The following is an 18,515-nucleotide window of genomic DNA, read 5'->3' as shown; positions in this document are numbered from 1 at the left end:
CAAGGCATAAACAGAATACAAAACATTACCAAAAATGATGAAGAGAAACCCGATAACTGGGAGCTCCTAAAAATCAAACACCTATGCTCATCTAAAGACTTCACCAAAAGAGTAAAAAGACCACCTACAGACTGGGAAAGAATTTTCAGCTATGACATCTCCGACCAGCACCTGATCTCTAAAATCTATATGAGTCTGTCAAAATTCAACCACAAAAAGACAAACAACCCAATCAAGAAGTGGGCAAAGGATATGAACACACACTTCACTAAAGAAGATATTCAGGCAGCTAACAGATACATGAGAAAATGCTCTCGATCATTAGCCATTAGAGAAATGCAAATTAAAACTACGATGAGATTCCATCTCACTCCAACAAGGCTGGCATTAATCCAAAAAACACAAAATAATAAATGTTGGAGAGGCTGCGGAGAGATTGGAACTCTTATACACTGCTGGTGGGAATGTAAAATGGTACAACCACTTTGGAAATCTATCTGGCGTTATCTTAAACAGTTAGAAATAGAACTACCATACAACACAGAAAGCCCACTCCTCAGAATATACCCTAGAGATACAAGAGCCTTCACACAAACAGATATATGCACACCCATGTTTATTGCAGCCCTGTTTACAATAGCAAAAAGTTGGAAGCAACCAAGGTGTCCATCAACGGATGAATGGGTAAATAAATTGTGGTATATTCACACAACGGAATACTACGCATCGATAAAGAACAGTGACGAATCTGTGAAACATTTCATAACATGGAGGAACCTCGAAGGCATTATGCTGAGTGAAATTAGTCAGAGGCAAAAGGACAAATATTGTATAAGACCACTATTATAAGATCTTGAGAAATAGTAAACCTGAGAAGAACACATACTTTTGTGGTTATGAGGTGGGGAGGGAGGGAGGGTGGGAGAGGGTTTTTTATTGAATAATCAGTAGATAAGAACAGCTTTAGGTGAAGGGAAAGACAACATTCAATACATGGAAAGTCAGCTCAATTGGACTGGACCAAAAGCAAAGAAGTTTCCGGGATAAAATGAATGCTGCAAAGGTCAGCAGAGCAAGTGCGGGGGTCTGGGGAACATGGTTTCCGGGGACTTCTAAGTCAACTGGCAAAATAATTCTATTATGAAATCATTCTGCATCCCACTTTGAAATGTGGCGTCTGGGGTCCTAAATGCTAACAAGCGGCCATCTAAGATGAAGCAATTGGTCTCAACCCACCTGGAGCAAAGGAAAATGAAGAACACCAAGGTCACACGACAACTAAGAACCCAAGAGACAGAAAGGGCCACATGAACCAGAGACCTACATCATCCTGAGACCAGAAGAACTAGTTGGTGCCCGGCCACAATCGATGACTGCCCTGACAGGGAGCACAGCAGAGGACCCCTGAGGGAGCAGGAGATCAGTGGGATGCAGACCCCAAATCCTCATAAAAAGACCATACTTAATGGTCTGACTGAGACTAGAGGAATCCCGGCGGCCATGCTCCCCAGACCTTCTGTTGGCACAGGACAGGAACCATCCCCGAAGACAACTCATCAGACATGAAAGGGACTGGTCAGCGGGTGGGAGAGAGACGCTGATGAAGAGTGAGCTAATTATATCAGGTGGACACTTGAGATTGTGTTGGCAACTCTTGTCTGGAGGGGTGATGGGAGGATAGAGAGAGAGGGAAGCCGGCAAAATTCTCACGAAAGGAGAGACTGAAAGGGCTGACTCAAGAGGGGGAGAGCAAGTGGGAGTACGGAGTAAGATGTATGTAAACTTATATGTGACAGACTGATTGGATTTGTAAACGTTCACTTGAAGCTTAATAAAAGTTAATAAAAAGTAAATAAATAAATACAATGGAAACAAAATAACATAATTAAACTCAAGTCTGTTGCTGCCAAAGGTGTGGATCCCCAGCCACCCTCTGTCTTAGCTAAAAAGAGAGATTAAACTAAACCACACCCATTGCTGTCTAGTGGATTCCAACTCATGGTGACCCCATGTGTGTCAGAGTAGAACAGTGCTCATAGGATTTTCAACAGCTGCTTTTTCAGAAGCAGATTGCCAGGCCTTTCTTCTGAGGCACCTCTGAATGAACTTGAAGCTACAACCTTTCAGTGAGCAGCTAAGCGCATTAACTGTTTGCACTACCCAGATTAGCAGGGAGCTTGAGGCATAGTGGCAGCACACTGAGATGTTCTCTTCCGTGTCTTCAGAAGTAATGAGACAACGAAAGAAGTAATGAGACAATGAAAAGGGAGTGACCTCCTCCCTTCAGGATATTGTATTTAATGCCTGGTTTCTGTTTTTCTAAAACACTGTTAAGCACACACAATCTTGTTTTCCTACACTCTAGGAGATATTGCTCTAGATCAGTGCTACCCAATAAAACTTTCCACAGTGATGGAAATGTTCTGTATCTGCACTGTCCAATACGGTAAGCCCTAGCCCCATGTGCTATTAAGTAACTGAAATATCGCTAATGTGACTGAGAAACTGAATTTTTTATTTTATTCCATTTTAATTCATTTAAATTTAACTAGCCACATGTGAAAGCTGGACAATGAAAAAGAAAGATCGAAGAATTGATGCCTTTGAATTATGGTGTTGGCGAAGAATATTGAATATACCGTGGACTGACTGCCAGAAGAACCAACAAATCCGTCTTGGAAGAAGTACAGCCTGAATGTTCCTTAGAAGCTAAGACGGCAAAACTTTGTCTCACATACTCTGGACATGTTATCAGGAGGGACCAGTCCTTGGAGAAGGACATCAAGCTTGGTAAAGTAGAGGGTCAGCAAAAAAGAGAAAGACCTACAACGAGATGGATTGAGACAGTGGATGCAACGATGGGTTCAAACATAGCAACGATTGTGAGGACGGAGCAGGATTGGGCAGTGTTTCATTCTGTTGTACACAGGGTCACTATGAATTAGAACCGACTTGAAAGCCACATATGACTAGTCATATTGGACAGCACAACTGTACTGAGGATACTGCACTTTCTGGCCCTATTGTCTTATTTCTTCAGAACTGCAGTATCTATGTTCATTTTGGGTTTATGTCCCTGGCCTTCTCTAAGGGAGATCATGTCAACCTGAAAATAATCTGGGTATTGCCACCATTGTTGAATCTAAAGCCCTGTGTGGAAATTTCTTATAGTCTTCCCTTTAAAGAACTAATATATGTTCTTCTCATTATCTAATTAACCACATTTCCATTTTCACATTGGCTGCCAGGAAGCCCAAAGCAAATTCACAAATCAATGAAAGCAACCAGCTAGGATCTCATGACAGAGATACATGGTTTCTACTTTTTTCTTTTAACTCATTTAGTTTATATTTCTCTGACTGTGATATTTTATTTTTACTTAAATTTTATCATTCTATTCTAGGAGTTTCTCTAAATTTTCTCAAATCTTCTGTGGAATTAGAACACTTTTTTTTTTTTTTTAAAGAAGCTACGAAAAATAACGTCCAATGGTACCAGTGCTTTAAATCAGTCACCTTCTATCCAGTATTATTTATGGGAAAACTATTGCAACAAAGCCTTTCTAAGATGCCTCCAAACACACATTCAGATTTGGCTCTTGAGGTACCAGTAAGATGCACCATTAACTGAAAAGAGAAAAACAACTGCATGTAAGAGGTGCTATTCCACACATGCCAGCATCAAGAAAGACTTCAGAGAGTCCTCGATGTGGTTTAAGTTGCCTGGGCAATCAATGTGAGCCACGAGGCCTGGGCCTTGCTGAGATCTGAGCCAGGTCCTTGGTGTACTACCTGGACCATGCCCAGGATCCCTCCCAAAACAGTGAAGGATGGGGAGTGAGTGGCTTGAATGCCACTATAACCACTGTGGAAATAATCTCCCAGGCAACGGCATATTTGCTGTGTCCGTCTCATTTCACAGCTGACTTTCAGAAGCTAAAAATTGCCAAGTTTCTTCATGGGGTTAGGGGGGAGAAAAATCAAACATGAAAGGTCAAGGAAACCTCTCAAGTGATATCACATTTTAATTTCGCTCTATAATAAAGCTGTCGGCTTCACTTTTTTCATCCTCCAGGCAACACCTCACAGCTTCCTGATGACCGCAAAGCAGAACTTGAAGGACACTTAAATAAGAGATTTTTTTTTTCTTGGTTTGATTTAAAACAAGAAAGGAAAAGAGGAGGATATTCGGAAATGTCATAAGTAATTCTCTTTTTAAACGAGAGCTGAGAGTATCATGAACACTCAGATTCTCCTAACACTTACTAAAATGTTATGCTGCCCAGTTGGACATGTAAACTAGTGATTTTCTAATGCAAGATAGTGCTAACTCATCTGTTAGCACAATTTCAGATGTGTGTACCCATACTTAAACCCATTTCTATTTGACACATGCCCACCACCAGTAAGTACCTGCCACCAGAGACCAAACATGGCACTCATTTTGGAAGGCAAGAAATGAATACTGAGTGCCAACTCTGTGCCATATATTTCTAACCCTCACACCAGCTTTGCAAGCCAATGTTATTATTAATTCCATTGGACAAATTTGCCTCAAGTCACAGGATTTAAATGGGGGCTTCTATTTCTAAGTTCATTGTCCTTTTTTCCCCATCCAGTCTCAGGGAAGCTATCTTAATAGCGGAGAGGCCTTCTTCTATGGGTCAATTTCCCATTAAGAAAAACAGCCACAAAACTTAAGGCTTTTCACAGAGCTCGTGAGGATTAAGAACAAAACCTACTGAAAATTAGTGTGACACAAGGAGACAGCAGGACCAGGATGCAGCTAAGTGTCAGTGTTGAAAACAAAACAATCCCAGAATAAGTGAATGCAAAAGGCTGGAAATCAGGATTCACGGTGAGAAGAAGAAAAAGTAACAAAAACAATCAAAACGGGGTAGGCAGGCAGGGATAAAAGAGGCTTCAGAAAGTTGGACAGGTCATGGAAAACTGGGGCCCATTCACTGAGGCCAAATCACCTCCAAAGGAGACCAAGGTCTCACACAGCCTTAGACGCTCAGTCCTCAGCCAGGGGTGGTCATTTCTTATGGACTGAGCTGTGTTGTAAATCTTAACTCCTGTAGTAGTTATAATCCCATTTGGGAATGGGTTTTCTTTGTTACTTTAATGAGACAGTACTGGTGTGTCTTAAATCAATCTCCTTTGAGATATAAGAGATTAAACAAGCAAGCAAGAGAGCAGAGACTGGGAAAGATCCATGCCAAGACACATGAAAATCGCTGAGGAACGGAAGAGACAACAACGATCCTTCCCCAGAGCCGACAGAGAGAGAAGGCCTTCCCCTAGTGCTGGTGTCCTGAATTTGGACTTCTAGCCTCAACTGTGAGAAAATAAATTCTTTTGTTATAGCCACTCAATTGTGGTATTTCTGTTATAGCAGCACTAGATAACTAAGACATTATTCCTATCCCAAGGTAGTGGAGGAGATGCCTGCCATGTTTGCTTGTCAAATATTCATTGTCCCTGCTTTTGGAAAGAGTATCCTCGTTTTCACTTGGGGAGCAGCTCTTCCCATTTTCAGATGTGCTATGGTCTCCAATCCCAGCAGTGAACATGAGATCCAAACCTGGGCTCAAGCAAAGAAGTCCATCCCTCAACCCTGAGGTTTAGGGATGGGCTCGTGAACCAACGTGGGCCCCTAAGAGATGGGCTGGGACTCTGCTGAAACCATACAACAGGTGGAGTGCCTAGTGCCACTGGGAACATCCTGACATGCCACCATGGGAGCCACGCACGGGCTGAGAAGGGACATCACATAGAGGAGACAGGAGTGAAGCATCCTCCTGACCCTAGCATTTCACCTCCTAGGCCAGACCGACCCTGGGCATTCAGGTTGCAACACAAGCCAACAAATCCCTAGTTCTGCTCTAACAGTCCAAGCTGCGATCCGTCCTGGCCACACAAGAGGGCTCAGCAGAAGGAAGCTCCTCCCTGCTCCCTCCTGGATGACCAATCCCTAGCCACAGACCATCGGGGTGGCTAGGCAGCTGAAATGCTGGTGTTTGCACAGTCTCAGCCTCCCAAGCACAGCACTCTGTCTCCAAGAGGGAAAGTACTGATGCAAAACAAACAGCATCAGTCCCACCCAGCCATGGCACTGAACTGAAACCAGGGCTCACCTGGTACACGTGGAACGCATTTGTTGCTTTGCCCCGGAGGAACACCGAGGGGATCCAGACGTTGATCAGCGCCCGGTTGGATCTGGCCAAGAGAAAGAGATCAAAATTAGTCATTTCAATTTACAAAAAAAAAAAGAAGAGAGAAATTTTTTAGTACTTAAGCTAAATATGGGCTCAAACTGACAGCTGCAACTGCAAAGATTAGCTAGGAAGCTTAGGCGCAGTGAGTCTAGGTTAATAGAGGAGGAACAACCAAGAAAAGGAGGGTGAGAATGGCTGCACAACTCGAAGGATGTAATCAAATATCACTGAATTGTACATGCAGAAACTGTGGAACTGGTGTATGTTTGCTGTGTATATTCTCAAAAACAACAACAAAATAAATAAAAACGTTTTAAGAATTAAAAATAAACAAAAAGAAGGAAACAATTTTCTATTTTAAGAGGCATTATATACAAGCAACTTATGACAACCTATATTATACACAGTAGTAAAGTAAGAGACAAGTTTAAGTGTTATCCTTCAGCTCCCTGGACTATTTTTCGTGGAACTTAGTTTAAAATACACATATTCAGTTTGGACTCTGGAAGGAGAAAGAGCCGCCTTTTCAGCTCTTATGAGCTGCGTGACCTTGGACCATGATTTATCTGAACCTACATTTCTTCATCTGGAAAAGGGGATACTGCTTGGAAGCTCCTGATGAGGCTGTGGGGGGGGTCACGTGTGGTAACACCCTCAGTTTCCGGTGCCCCTGGGGGAGTCTCCTCCCTGATCCCTGTGCCCGCTTTTGACCCTGACCCCCATTTTAACATCAGACTCCACACACGAGTTCAAGAGACCAACACCCTGGCTCTGAAGGGGACAGCTGTTGGGGAGGGGTGGGAGTGGGAGAGCCACAACAGAAAGAGACACACGGGAAAACCAGGAAGTCAGGGCCCAATACCTCTCTTTCAACATTTCCAAAAACACTACATATATAGGTCTAATGAAGCAAAATTTACATTCGAATCCTAAAACTTTGACTGAGTACCTATAATGTGAGGCTCTATGCTGTAACCTGTGTGATCTCATTTCATCTCCACATGGGTTATTGAAGGAATTTTCCAGGAGTAATTTTGGTTATGTGACAGTTTTGCCTTATGTGATGACTTTAAAGTTATGAGTCGCTGTGTATATACACACACACACAACAATAACAGCAGTGGCAATCACCACCAACTTCCGCCTGGGTAGATCCAAACCATGCAGAGCTGACAAGTTGACTGTTGCTGAAATTTCAAGATCAATCATAATAGCTATCAAAATAGTGCTGCAGGATTCTGGAAGGTCCCAGCCCTTGCTTCTACTTAAAGCTGTTCAAGAGCTAAATGCTTCACCCCCTTCACCCCCCTCCCCACCCCCCAGCTCTCCCTCTCTCTAAAGAGCAGCTCATAAAAATTCACCAGCTTCCTGTACTTGGAACACAATTTGAGATGCTGACGATGGAAGATTTCACAATGCAATATTCTCACAACCTCTAAGGAGCATCTTATTTCCACAAAGAAAATAACCCTCAGGTAATGGTTCCCTCTGGAAGCAGCAAGCTCTGCACTGAGGTGGTGACCTCCTTTGTGGGGTAAAATATGTCCTCTTGATCACTTCCCAAGGGCTCAAAGGGCACATGGCAACTCTGAGCCACCAAATTGGTTTGTATATCTAGTGACATTTCTCCTATGGAAGCCCCAAAACGGTGCTAGCGCCCAGAGCAGTGCCCTTCCATTTCTCTTCAGAGGGTGCAGGAGTGTGTCAAGCACTGTGGTCTTCACGAACTGCCCTGGGGAAGTGAAGGCTGGCTGTCTTCCAGGCTGAGGTTACCCCAGGCTTGGTTCAATGTTTCCCCCTTTCCGAACATTTACCACACTGTATTATAATTGATTGTTTACATGACCATCTCCCTCCTAGATTTTAGTTCATTTATTCATTCCTTTGTTCATTCATTTATTCATTCATCCATTAAACAAGTATTGGCTAAGACCTACTATGCACCAGCAGGCACTCTTCTAAGTACTGGGGACAGAGAGAGAAAGAAAGCAGAGCCCTGCCCTTACATGAGCGTGCAGTTTAACACGGGAGAGGGAAAAATCCCCTTAAAATTATTTAGTTACCACTTGGGTTATGGGTTATGGCAATTAAAAAGGAGTCCTGGTTGGCAGTGGTTAAGTGCTCAGCTGCTAACCAAAAGGTCGGCAGTTTGAACTCACCAGCTCCTCCATGGAAAAAAGATATGGCAGCCTGCTTGTGTAAAGATTTACAGCCTTGAGAACCCTACAGAGCAGTTCTACTCCATCTTATAGGGTTGCTATGCATCGGAATTGATTTGACAGCAGAGAGTTTGTTTTTTGTTTTTTTTTTTTTAAGGCAATTAAATAGGGTTTGCTGAGGAATACTGTTTGCTGAGGACAGGCAACAACAGGGGACCTGATCTGATCTGGGGCATCAGAGAAGGCTTCAATGGGGAAGGGATGTTTGGACTGGGCTCCAAGGAATATGGAGGAGAGTTACCCACCCTGAGGAGGGGAGTTGGAGGATGGGACAGGTGCTTCACGAAGGGGGACAACATTTGTGAAGAGAACAGTCCCCAGATCAAGACCGGTTGGGTTCGAATTTCTGCTCCAATTCATCATGTAAGAAACGACAGCACCTCACAGGCTTGTTATGGGGCTGGGGGAGTTAGAACCGTGCAGAGCAGAGTAAACGTTGTGTAGGTGTGTGTTAATAAATAAGACAATGAACCTACAGGGGAGAACCACAGTAAGGTGGAGGAATTGAGTTGGCCAGTGTGGCTAGTGTGCAGGCAGGGAAAAGTGGAGGGTTGGGGACGCAGCCAGAGGGTCAACAAGGGCCTTCTTTGTAAGCCACATGAAGGGTTCTGGTCTCCATCTTGATAGAGGGGGAAATGGTGCTACTGCTTCCCTCTGAAGGAGCCCTGGTGTGCGGCACAGTGGTTAAGCACTCAGCTGCTAACCCAAAGGTTGGCAGTTTGAACTCACCAGCTGACTCACAGGAGAAAGACGGGGCAGTCTGCCTTCGTAAATATTACAGCTTTTTTTTTAGGAAACCTTATGGGGCAGATCTACTCTGTCCTACAGGATCGCTGTGAGTTGGAATCAACTCGACAACAACAGGCAATGAGTAGGGCTTCCCTCTGGCTTTAGTGTAGGTGAGCTAACAGACTGGGGGGATATTGCATGTCTCCAGGGGAGAGATAATGGTGGCCTGCACCAGGCAGAGGCTGCTTATTCATGCCCCTGCCAAGCACCTGGCACCTAGTAGGTGCTTGGGAAATTCTTGGTTTAATAACAAGTCCTTTCAGCCTCACAACAGACTGCTCCCTCATCTCTGTGACTTCCCTCTATAGCTTTTATGCCTCGTCCCAGTATGTTCCACCTTTGCTTTCTGACAGGCTATCTTTCTATTGTCCTCATCACGCTGTATTCCCATCCAGGAACCCATCGGAGGCCATCTCATCTTTGGTTCTCTCCTTCACCTCTTCTACACCTCGACCTCCTCCCCCGTCCAACCTAGCAACTACCTCCACCACCCCGACAGCTGCCCCAGGTACTAAGTGCCTTCTTGATGCCCACTGTGTTTTTTATCATTTCAATCTGATTACCATCATTATCCTCCCAGGGTGGTATTGTGAAATTCACCTTGTGAATAAGGAAACCAAGGCTCAGTGAGGGTATGTGGCTTGCCCAAGGTCACACTGATGTGAGCTCTGGAGCTAAGGTTTCAAAGCAGGTCTGCCTGGCTCTGATAAAATCACTCCTTCCAACAACGCCCCACCCTGCCTCTCCAAAACTGGGCTTTTCCCAGATGTCACCTTCTCTTGAGGAGATTAAACCTTCCATTCACCACAAATGACTGGGAGAACAGTTCTGCCTGGCCCCTAATACAGGATTTGCCCTACCTTCTTTAGCAGCCCAAGGGGATCCTTTGTCCAAAAACCAAGGTAGCCTAGTAAGAAGTAGATGGTTTGAAGACCCAACTAAACTTGAGGGTTATCATTAGGGGCACCAAATGGAATCAATTCTAACCAAAAAGCAGACCAATGTACTGAACAATCGTTTCCAAATAACCTAGAGACTATAAACTCAGATCCCTACGGGAGCCACACAGGTCATGAAATGAGCAAACTGGGCAAGAGTAAGGCAATACGAAGAAGCAAGGACCGTGGTAAACTGACAAGTCCATACCCTGTGAGAAGGCGGCAGATGTTACTAAGCTTCAGCCAACTGGTGGCCATGCAGGGATGTGGATTAATTTTGATGTGAAATTTCCCAACATATGCCAGAAAAAGTTTTAAACCTAAGGCGGAAATAAAATATGCCTGAAGGCCAGACTCAGGCAAACAATGTCCCGTCTCTACAATAACCAAATCAGCCTTTAGCAGATTTAAACAATGATTTCTGCTTTCTCCTGTAGTCTTCCAAGACACAAGTCAAACGAAAGAGTTCTATACAAAGAGACCCTCATGAGCAGACGCCCTGGACTTACATTTCAAAATCCGACAAACTCTGGTCTTCAGATGTTTGACTCAAATCTCCAGGCACCTGCCATCAGGAGAGGGGGAAGGGAGAGAAAGAAAATGCAAGACGGTTATCATGGTTTAAATAATGATGAAGAATCCTGTCTCTCAATGATCGCTGCACATTTCCTGTTAAGAATGAGCTGGAAAAGCGGGTACTAGAAAACAATAAGAGATTTTCTGCAGGAATGCCTGGGGACAGTGCTGCAGTAATAAAAAATGCCACCATGAGAGATCTCAATTATTTTTTAGGGGAAAAGGACTGCTAATCCTATTACGGTAATCGCAGGCATGCAAAAGCATGTTATTTCAGAGCTATAAAAGCCTAATTAGGGTCTGAGATGTAAGGCATCAGACGTGTGGTGGAAAATATTCATTGTTTCCATGACGAACATCACACACACACGCACAGATACTCAGTACACAAGCAAAAAGGTCACTGTCTACCCCTAAAGGGCTTCATCCTTCCCCCCGACACTGTACGAGAAATAACGTCAGCAGAACATGGCTCCCCCTTCTGACTCAGAAAGATGAGCTAAGTGCATGACTGGGTGAGAGAAACCAAACTTCCTGGCACCTATGACGGTCCCTCACCAGCACTGCTCAGTGTCCTGAGCACATTCTTTGGAGGTGAGTATGAGGGTCAGCAGGCATCCAACTGTGTGAGTGACCTCCAGCATGTCCTTCCACCCTCCCAGCCTTGGCCCCCTCAGATGGGGAAGGAATTCTCACAGCTGTCACAAGGATTTGCAATTTTTACGTAAAGCAACTAACACAATGCTCAGCACTTAGTAGATGCTCAGTAAATGGTGATATTATTATCATACTGTGATGGTTAAGGTTGTGTGTCAACTTGGCTGGGCCACGATCATCAGTGTTTACATATGATCACTCCCATGATGGAATCTCTTGTGAATAGCCAATCAGTTGAAAGAGAGTTTCCTTGGGAGTGTGGCCTGCATCTGAACATAAGCAGACATTCTGGCATTTTTGCTCACTCTAGATCCTGTGGCTGCCTCCTGTTCATCTGGCCTCTGGGTCTTGGGATTTGAGCTATCAGTTTATCTGCTAATCTTGGGATTCATGGATCTTCACAGTGTCAGAATGGGGGCCCTGCTCTCTGACCTGCTGATCTTGGGTTCGCTAGCCCCTGCGGCTATGTGAATCAGGAGAAGCTTTGTGGTCTTGCCTGCCAATCTTGGGATTTGTTGATCTTCGCAGCCTGTGAGCAAGAGCCCTGCTCTCTGTGACCTGCCAATCTTGGGTTTGCCAGCCCCTGTGGCTGCATGAATCAAGAGAGGCCTCTATCCTGATCCTCAGACTTGGGACGTTTCAGCCTCTACGATCCAATGGGCCATTTCCTTGATGTAAATCTCTCTATATATGTATTTGTACACTTTGCTGGTTTTGCTTCTCTAGAGAATCCAGCCTATGACACATACCCAGGGAATGAGCTTCCTTTACTGATCTGATCCAATCTGAACTGGCTAACATTTTAAGAATTTGTATCAAGACTAAGAGGACCCAAGTAGAACAGAGAAGGGTGTGGAGCAGTAGGGAAAGGAAGAGAATTGTTTCATGAATGTTCACAAATAAGTAAATCATCAAATTACTAATGGAAATTTTAAATAAAAAATGTATTATCCCCCCAACAGTGCTTTTGATAAATTGTTAAAGGCATAGAAAGAAGAAAAAAAAAAAAAAAAAACTCATGGTATCTTTTTTTTTGTTGGTTTTCAAAGCACGATACAAATTGCAAATGCCCAATGATTCTTAAACATAACTTAGAATCCCTGTGTATCAATAAAGTTAGAGTGAAATATATAATAAAGACGACAATGGGATATACCTGAGAGAGAAAAGTACCATGAATCTGTATTGCGTGTTTTGTATTTTCTGTACCTTCTACAATGAAACCAAAATCAAACCCAACCCATTGCTGTTGAGTCAATTACGACTCATAGTGACCCCACAGGACCCTATAGCAACCTTGATAAGGGTTTCCAAGGAGCGGCTGATGAATACAAACTGCCAACATTTTGGTTAGCAGGTGAACTCTTAACCACTGTGCCACCAGGGCTCCATCTACAATGAAGATGTATTAATTGTGTAACTTTAAACAGATACACATTACATATTAATTTAACTGTGTATCTTATTATTATGTAAAGAAAATACAATAGTATTTCCCACCCCAAACTGATGCATCTTGCTAGAATACAGAAAGCCAGATGGGAGAGGCCCTGCCTTCCCATTCTTTTATGCAACAGAGATGGAAATGGGCAAAGGAAGGGCTCTGAAGGTCCAGCACCTTCCAGTCTCACCACTCAACCCTCCCACAAGGAACCGGGTGTACAGCCAGGACTCCAGCACCATCACGGGGGGCGCTGATAATGGCTCTTCCCTACTCCTTTCCTCTGAACTTCCCCCTCAGCATCAGGTTTCTCTGGGCAATGGGTGAGGATCAAGTAAACGGGTCTGAGGAGGAGCACCTATCAGTTCCATCATTATGCCAAGTCTCACTTTCTTTAAATGCCGCCTCATTTCAGATGGAAAGAGAACAGAGCTTGTACCAAGGGCATCTCCTTCACAATTAGGAAAGCTCTGACTGCACTTACTCTGCAAAGCAGAAGGAACGGGAGACCTGAGGGCTGAAGCAAAAGACATGATGGTGTTTTCAACGACAGACATCACTTTACAATTAGATGGAACAAAGGGCTTTTTCAAATATGATCCATTCTCAGAACAAGGCATTTTCTTGATAGATGTTTCCCCTCAGGCATGCTTCATTTTTGGGGGACATTCTGGACTGTGAACCTAAGTACCTGGGAGCCATTAAATCCTTCTGACTTAGAGGCTTTCCTTCTAATTATGTGGCATTACTGGAATCACCAAGCCAGGAGATATTTATGCATCTATGAATTCCAGGGCAGCTGGCTGGAAAAAGAGCACCTGCAGAATATACTTTGACAATAAGGCCAGGCTCCATAGTAACTGCATAATCATAACTGATGGACAAACTTACTGAACATCTTAAAGATTTATCTTTTCAAGACTTCTGCCCAGACTGATGCTAAATTACCACCTGGGGTTTACAGTAAGCCTCCAGAAAGCTGGCTTTACTTCATGTTCCAGAAATAAAAGATGTGTGGAGCAGAGGCTGTTAGAAGAGTCAGCTTTCTGTTGATACTGACCATGGCAATACCCCATAGCCTCCAGAAGCCCCCTGGACTCTTGGGAGGACACACCTCTGGGATGTAAGCTTCCTGTTGGCTCACCCTCAACATAGGGCATACAGAAATGATCAGCGGTGTAGCGCTCTTCATTTGCTTCTCCCAGGCCCTGCAGAGAAAGCAGCTTGCTATCTGGCCTGTGGGAATCATGTGGCAGTACTTGGACACAGGGAAAGGCACAGCCCATTATTGGAGAAATGGAGCAGCCAGGAATTGCTGGATCCTCTTGGAGCGAACACCTGAGCCATGCCCAAGATGTGGAGTGACAGGTGAGATGCACAGAGATGGCTTCATCAGCAAAGAAGTCTTCACAATCTCTTCTCACCCAGGATTTCCCAGGTTGCTTGGAGGCTGGGGAGCAGGACAGGCCAGCCAACAGCATGTCCCGGTCACTGGGCTTTAACTGCAGTGCCCACACATATTCTGACGCTGGCTCATCCTGCCACCTGACACAGAAGGTTCAGAGTTCCTCAAACCTGGGAAGACAGTTTAGATAGCAGATGGCTAAAAAAAATGACCAATGTCTACACTGTGCTCAAAAGATGCTTGTTTAAATTTTCAAAAGAAACCAAAGAAAGAAAGAAAATCAGCTAACATGCCAAAGCCATGGGAGAAAAGTGTACCTGCTCCCATGGGCAGAATCAGGATCCTGGTAGGAAGCAGCAAAGACAGACAAGGAACCCTCCCTCCTTGGTGTTGCCTTTACTCCCAGTCCTGAGGGATATGCAAACACAAGGACACCACTACCAGGTATCATCAAAGCCGATTTACCTTACAAAGTGCTTTCATGTACCAAGTTCCTACATTGCCCTCCCAACAGCTCTGCAGGTAGAAGTGTCATCCCCATGTCAGAGGTAAGGATTGGAGGACTCAGTATAAACAGAGAGGAAGTGGAGATGCCAAGAGCACAACCCAAGTCTCCTTCCCCTGGTTCCTCAGCATACAGTGACTTCAGGCATTCAACTTTCTCCAGGTGGAGAAGCCAAATGAGGTGCTCTAGTCAATATCCCCACCTGAGATCCTAAAGACAGCCAGTACCAGCCCCTGCCAAATGAGTGAGCTATCTTAGATGTCAGCTCAGACAAGCCCCCAGATGACTGCAGCTCCAGCAGAACCAGCCAGCTGAGCCTAGACAAACCAGAGAATCATCAAAGATAAGAAAATGGTTGTTGTTTTAGGCTATTAAGTTTTGGGATGGTTTGTTATACAGCAGTGGAGAACCCACAAAAATAACCTGCCCATGGTCACTCAGCTAGTTAGTGACAGAGGTGGGATTCTAATCCAGGGAGTCTGGCTCCATACTCTCCTCTTTTAACTACTAAATTCTACTGCCTCCCACTACACAGTCCCCATGCTTTGCCTTCTGCCTCTGCCTCCCGGGAAGCCCAGGAGATAAAGTAACCCTAAGTCACACTGAAGGGCCTCAGCTGTATAGGGACCTTTGCTGGGATAAAGAAAGTCTGAAAGGGCTTAACTGCTCTAGAGTAGATGTATGACTGGGTCTAAAACCCTAAAGGCTGTTTTCCTTGCTACCCCGGGGGGATCTCTGGTAGGCACTAGACCTGGCAGCCAAGACACAGGCCTGGCCCAGGTCCTACTTCATCTCTGGGTACACACTCAGCCTCCAGGCTCTGAGCTGAGTACATGAGGTCTTGGGGACAAATGGAAACTCAGGCATTCTGAGCTCTAATTCCAGACTTCCACCTGGGTGGTGCAAATGGTTAAGTGCTTAACTACTAGCTGAATGGTTGGCAGCTCAAATCCACCCAGAGGTGCCTCAGAAGACACGACTAGCAGTGTGTGTACAAAAGGTTAAAGCCTTGAAAATCCTATGGAGCAGTTCTACTCTGCATACGTCAGTTGGAACTGACTCAATGGCAACTGACAACAATAATACCAATACTCAGAGAAGTCGCTTGGCTTCAGCGAACCTTGGTTTCTTCCTTGCCTATGTCATGACACCCGTATCTCCACTGCCCTATTAGAAAGGGTCAGTAAAGATGGGGGTGGAGGTGGGGACCAACACATGTTGAACACCTACTATGCGCCAGACACTTCCCCTATACTCTCACATTTAATACCAAATACCTCTTCCCCAGCCTCTCTGTATGGCTGCCTCTTTTCTCACCCTTCAAGGCTCAGTAAAATATAAATTCCTATGAGACACCTTGCTTGACCACTGGAACTAAACAGACTCTCCACCATCACTCTCTGTTGTTTGGCTGGCAATGATTCCAGACTGGTTTATCTGTGCACTGGTCCTTTCTCTGTGAGCTAGAGGCCAGCAGAGTCCACATAAACCTGTTCACCATGACACACAGCAGCCTGGCCTGATGTGCAGCACATCACAGCACTGCATAAGTATTTGGTGGCTGATTAAAGGAATGAGAGATAATATACGCTACATAAAATATATATACATATTTTTTTTAACATAGCCACACTAAAATGTCAATTTTTAAAACTACTTTGTAGCAAATTCCAATTCTTCATGGCTGATGAGGATAAGTTAGTTTGGAGACAGGAAGAACCAAAAGAACATCTTATTGTCTCTCTTTCATCCCAGGGCTCTCAGATCCACCGCTCAGAAGAAAAGGCAAAGGGAAAGACATTGTAGGGGCAGCAAATTTTCGTACAATCATTCAATAACACCCACAATTTATGTTTTCCAGAGTCACTTTCCCCCTTGTCCCCTTAAGCAATTAGCTCTGGCTTTTCACTGCCAAAAATGGCAACGACTTTCCATTCTTCTGCTTTCTCGAATCATTTTTTAATAAGGACCAAACATGTGAAATGGCACGCTCTGTATCCTGGCTTGGCTGATCAAGTCAGACAGGTGCATCCAGGCCTGCTCATCTGATCATCCAAAACGCCTGGGCCACCTGCACCTCCAGGAGGCAGCCGCTGGGTCTGGACCACTCTCAGGGTTCTGTGCTGGTTGGTTTGCTAACTTGTTTGTTTCACAAATATACAATGAGAGGCAACAGATCCAAGTGTGGCTTGAAAATAAGCTGGGGTCAAAGACTCCCCAGTGGCAATAAAACCAGGCTGATAAGAGCTTTAAAGACTGTTTTATTACAAGTTGCCCTGGAACTTTGCACAAACTTACACAACTACATTTCTCTGAATTAAAGCTGGTTTTGATGTGTCTGTTGTTCCCAACGGAGTAGGAGGGTCTGGAGAACAAGTGCTCTCAGAGCTCAAGACAGTATCAAGCACATAGGTGATGTTCAACGAATGTCCCTGGTAGATGGACAGATGTACAAATGGCCAGACAGATGAACAGATGATAGGAAGCGAGAGGGAATGGGACGAAAGAGGCATAAGAAAATTATCCTAACTCACTTTGAAAGGCCACTTACATTCTTTCCAAGTAACAGAGATACATGAACAATGTCTACACAAAGACACGTGAACAAGGACATTCACTGCAACACCACTGGATACAAGTAAGGAAAACATGGCGCAGTCAGAATTGACTGTATAGCTGTTAAAAGAATAACACAGGTAGATCTCCCGTGCTAATGGGGGGTAACCTCTAAGCCATAATGTCAAATGAAAAAAGCAACACATGTACAATGTCAGGTGAGCTACTACTTTCACGAAGACGTCGGTAGAAACACGTGCCTATGTGTCTGGATATGCGTTAACCAGTTCTAGGAAGACACGCAAGAAGCTGCCAGTTAGGGATGCCTTTGGGGAAGGACACTGAAAAATGGAGTCAGAGGCAAGAAGAAGATCCTTTTTTCACTGTATAACTTTATATCCTATAAATTTTTACCATGTACATGAGTTGCTGCCCTTTCAAAATACAAATGTATCAACCCTGATACTTTAAAAAAAAAAAGCATTATTATAATTTCATCATAGAAATACTAGGAAGGTACAGTGGGGATCTCCTGGGGAGGGGCACGGGGCAGTAGTAATGCTCTGTATCTTCATAGGAATTTGGGTTACACAGGCGTAGGCATTTGTCAAAACTCAAGAGGGTGAGAATGGTCACACAACGTGAAGAGTGTCATCAATGTCACTAAATCATACATGTAAAAACTGTTGAACTGATTTATGTTCATATGGTATATTCCCAATAAGAAAATAAAAATTAGAAAAAAAAAACTAAATTAAGATTTGTGCAATTCGCTGTACATAAGGTTTACTTCAAAAGAAAAAATAAAAACTGTAAAGAAAAAAACATTGAACTCCAGTTAATAATATGTTTCCCACACTGGGTTTCCAAAGAAGAGTTTAAAAAACTCCTTCATAAAGAAAGGGTTACACAATCATGACTTGTTTTGAAAAGAAGAGTTTAGAAAATGTGAACAAACTGCCTCATTCATTTTTCTTTCACCCTCAACACCACGTAACAGGCAGGGAAACAGAGGCAAAGAACAATTACATGATGCCAAGGAAAGGCAGAGTCACGCAAACTCTAGAAGCCAAAGCTGTTTCCACTAGTATTTTGGTATAACTTACAACTGGGGGTCAATGTAGGATTTTGTGAAGTGCAGTTCAACCACATCTAAAACTGTCACTTAGAAATTAGCAAGAGGCCACCTGAGTGGCATTTAATAGCACT

The 18,515-nt window shown here is 44.1% G+C and overlaps 1 protein-coding gene across 6 annotated transcripts in view; it reads right to left on the bottom strand.

The window, feature by feature from the left end:
• The window catches only part of SNX29 (sorting nexin 29), a 768,639-nt gene that overhangs the window by 161,737 nt on the left and 588,387 nt on the right, over positions 1 to 18,515 (bottom strand). For 5 of the 6 annotated variants that reach the window (XM_049902690.1, XM_049902693.1, XM_049902691.1 and 2 more), the window contains 2 exons: positions 10,676 to 10,731; positions 6,140 to 6,221 (listed from right to left, as the gene is read on the bottom strand). In XM_049902690.1, coding sequence (XP_049758647.1) covers positions 6,140 to 6,221; positions 10,676 to 10,731 — 138 coding nt within the window. The remainder of the gene's footprint in view (positions 1 to 6,139; positions 6,222 to 10,675; positions 10,732 to 18,515) is intronic. The other variant, XM_049902695.1, reaches the window with a different exon arrangement.

Source organism: Elephas maximus, chromosome 12, assembly GCF_024166365.1.
Source record: "Elephas maximus indicus isolate mEleMax1 chromosome 12, mEleMax1 primary haplotype, whole genome shotgun sequence".
In the NCBI taxonomy this organism is placed as follows: domain Eukaryota; kingdom Metazoa; phylum Chordata; class Mammalia; order Proboscidea; family Elephantidae; genus Elephas; species Elephas maximus.
This window is presented reverse-complemented; position numbering and strand designations above follow the sequence as displayed.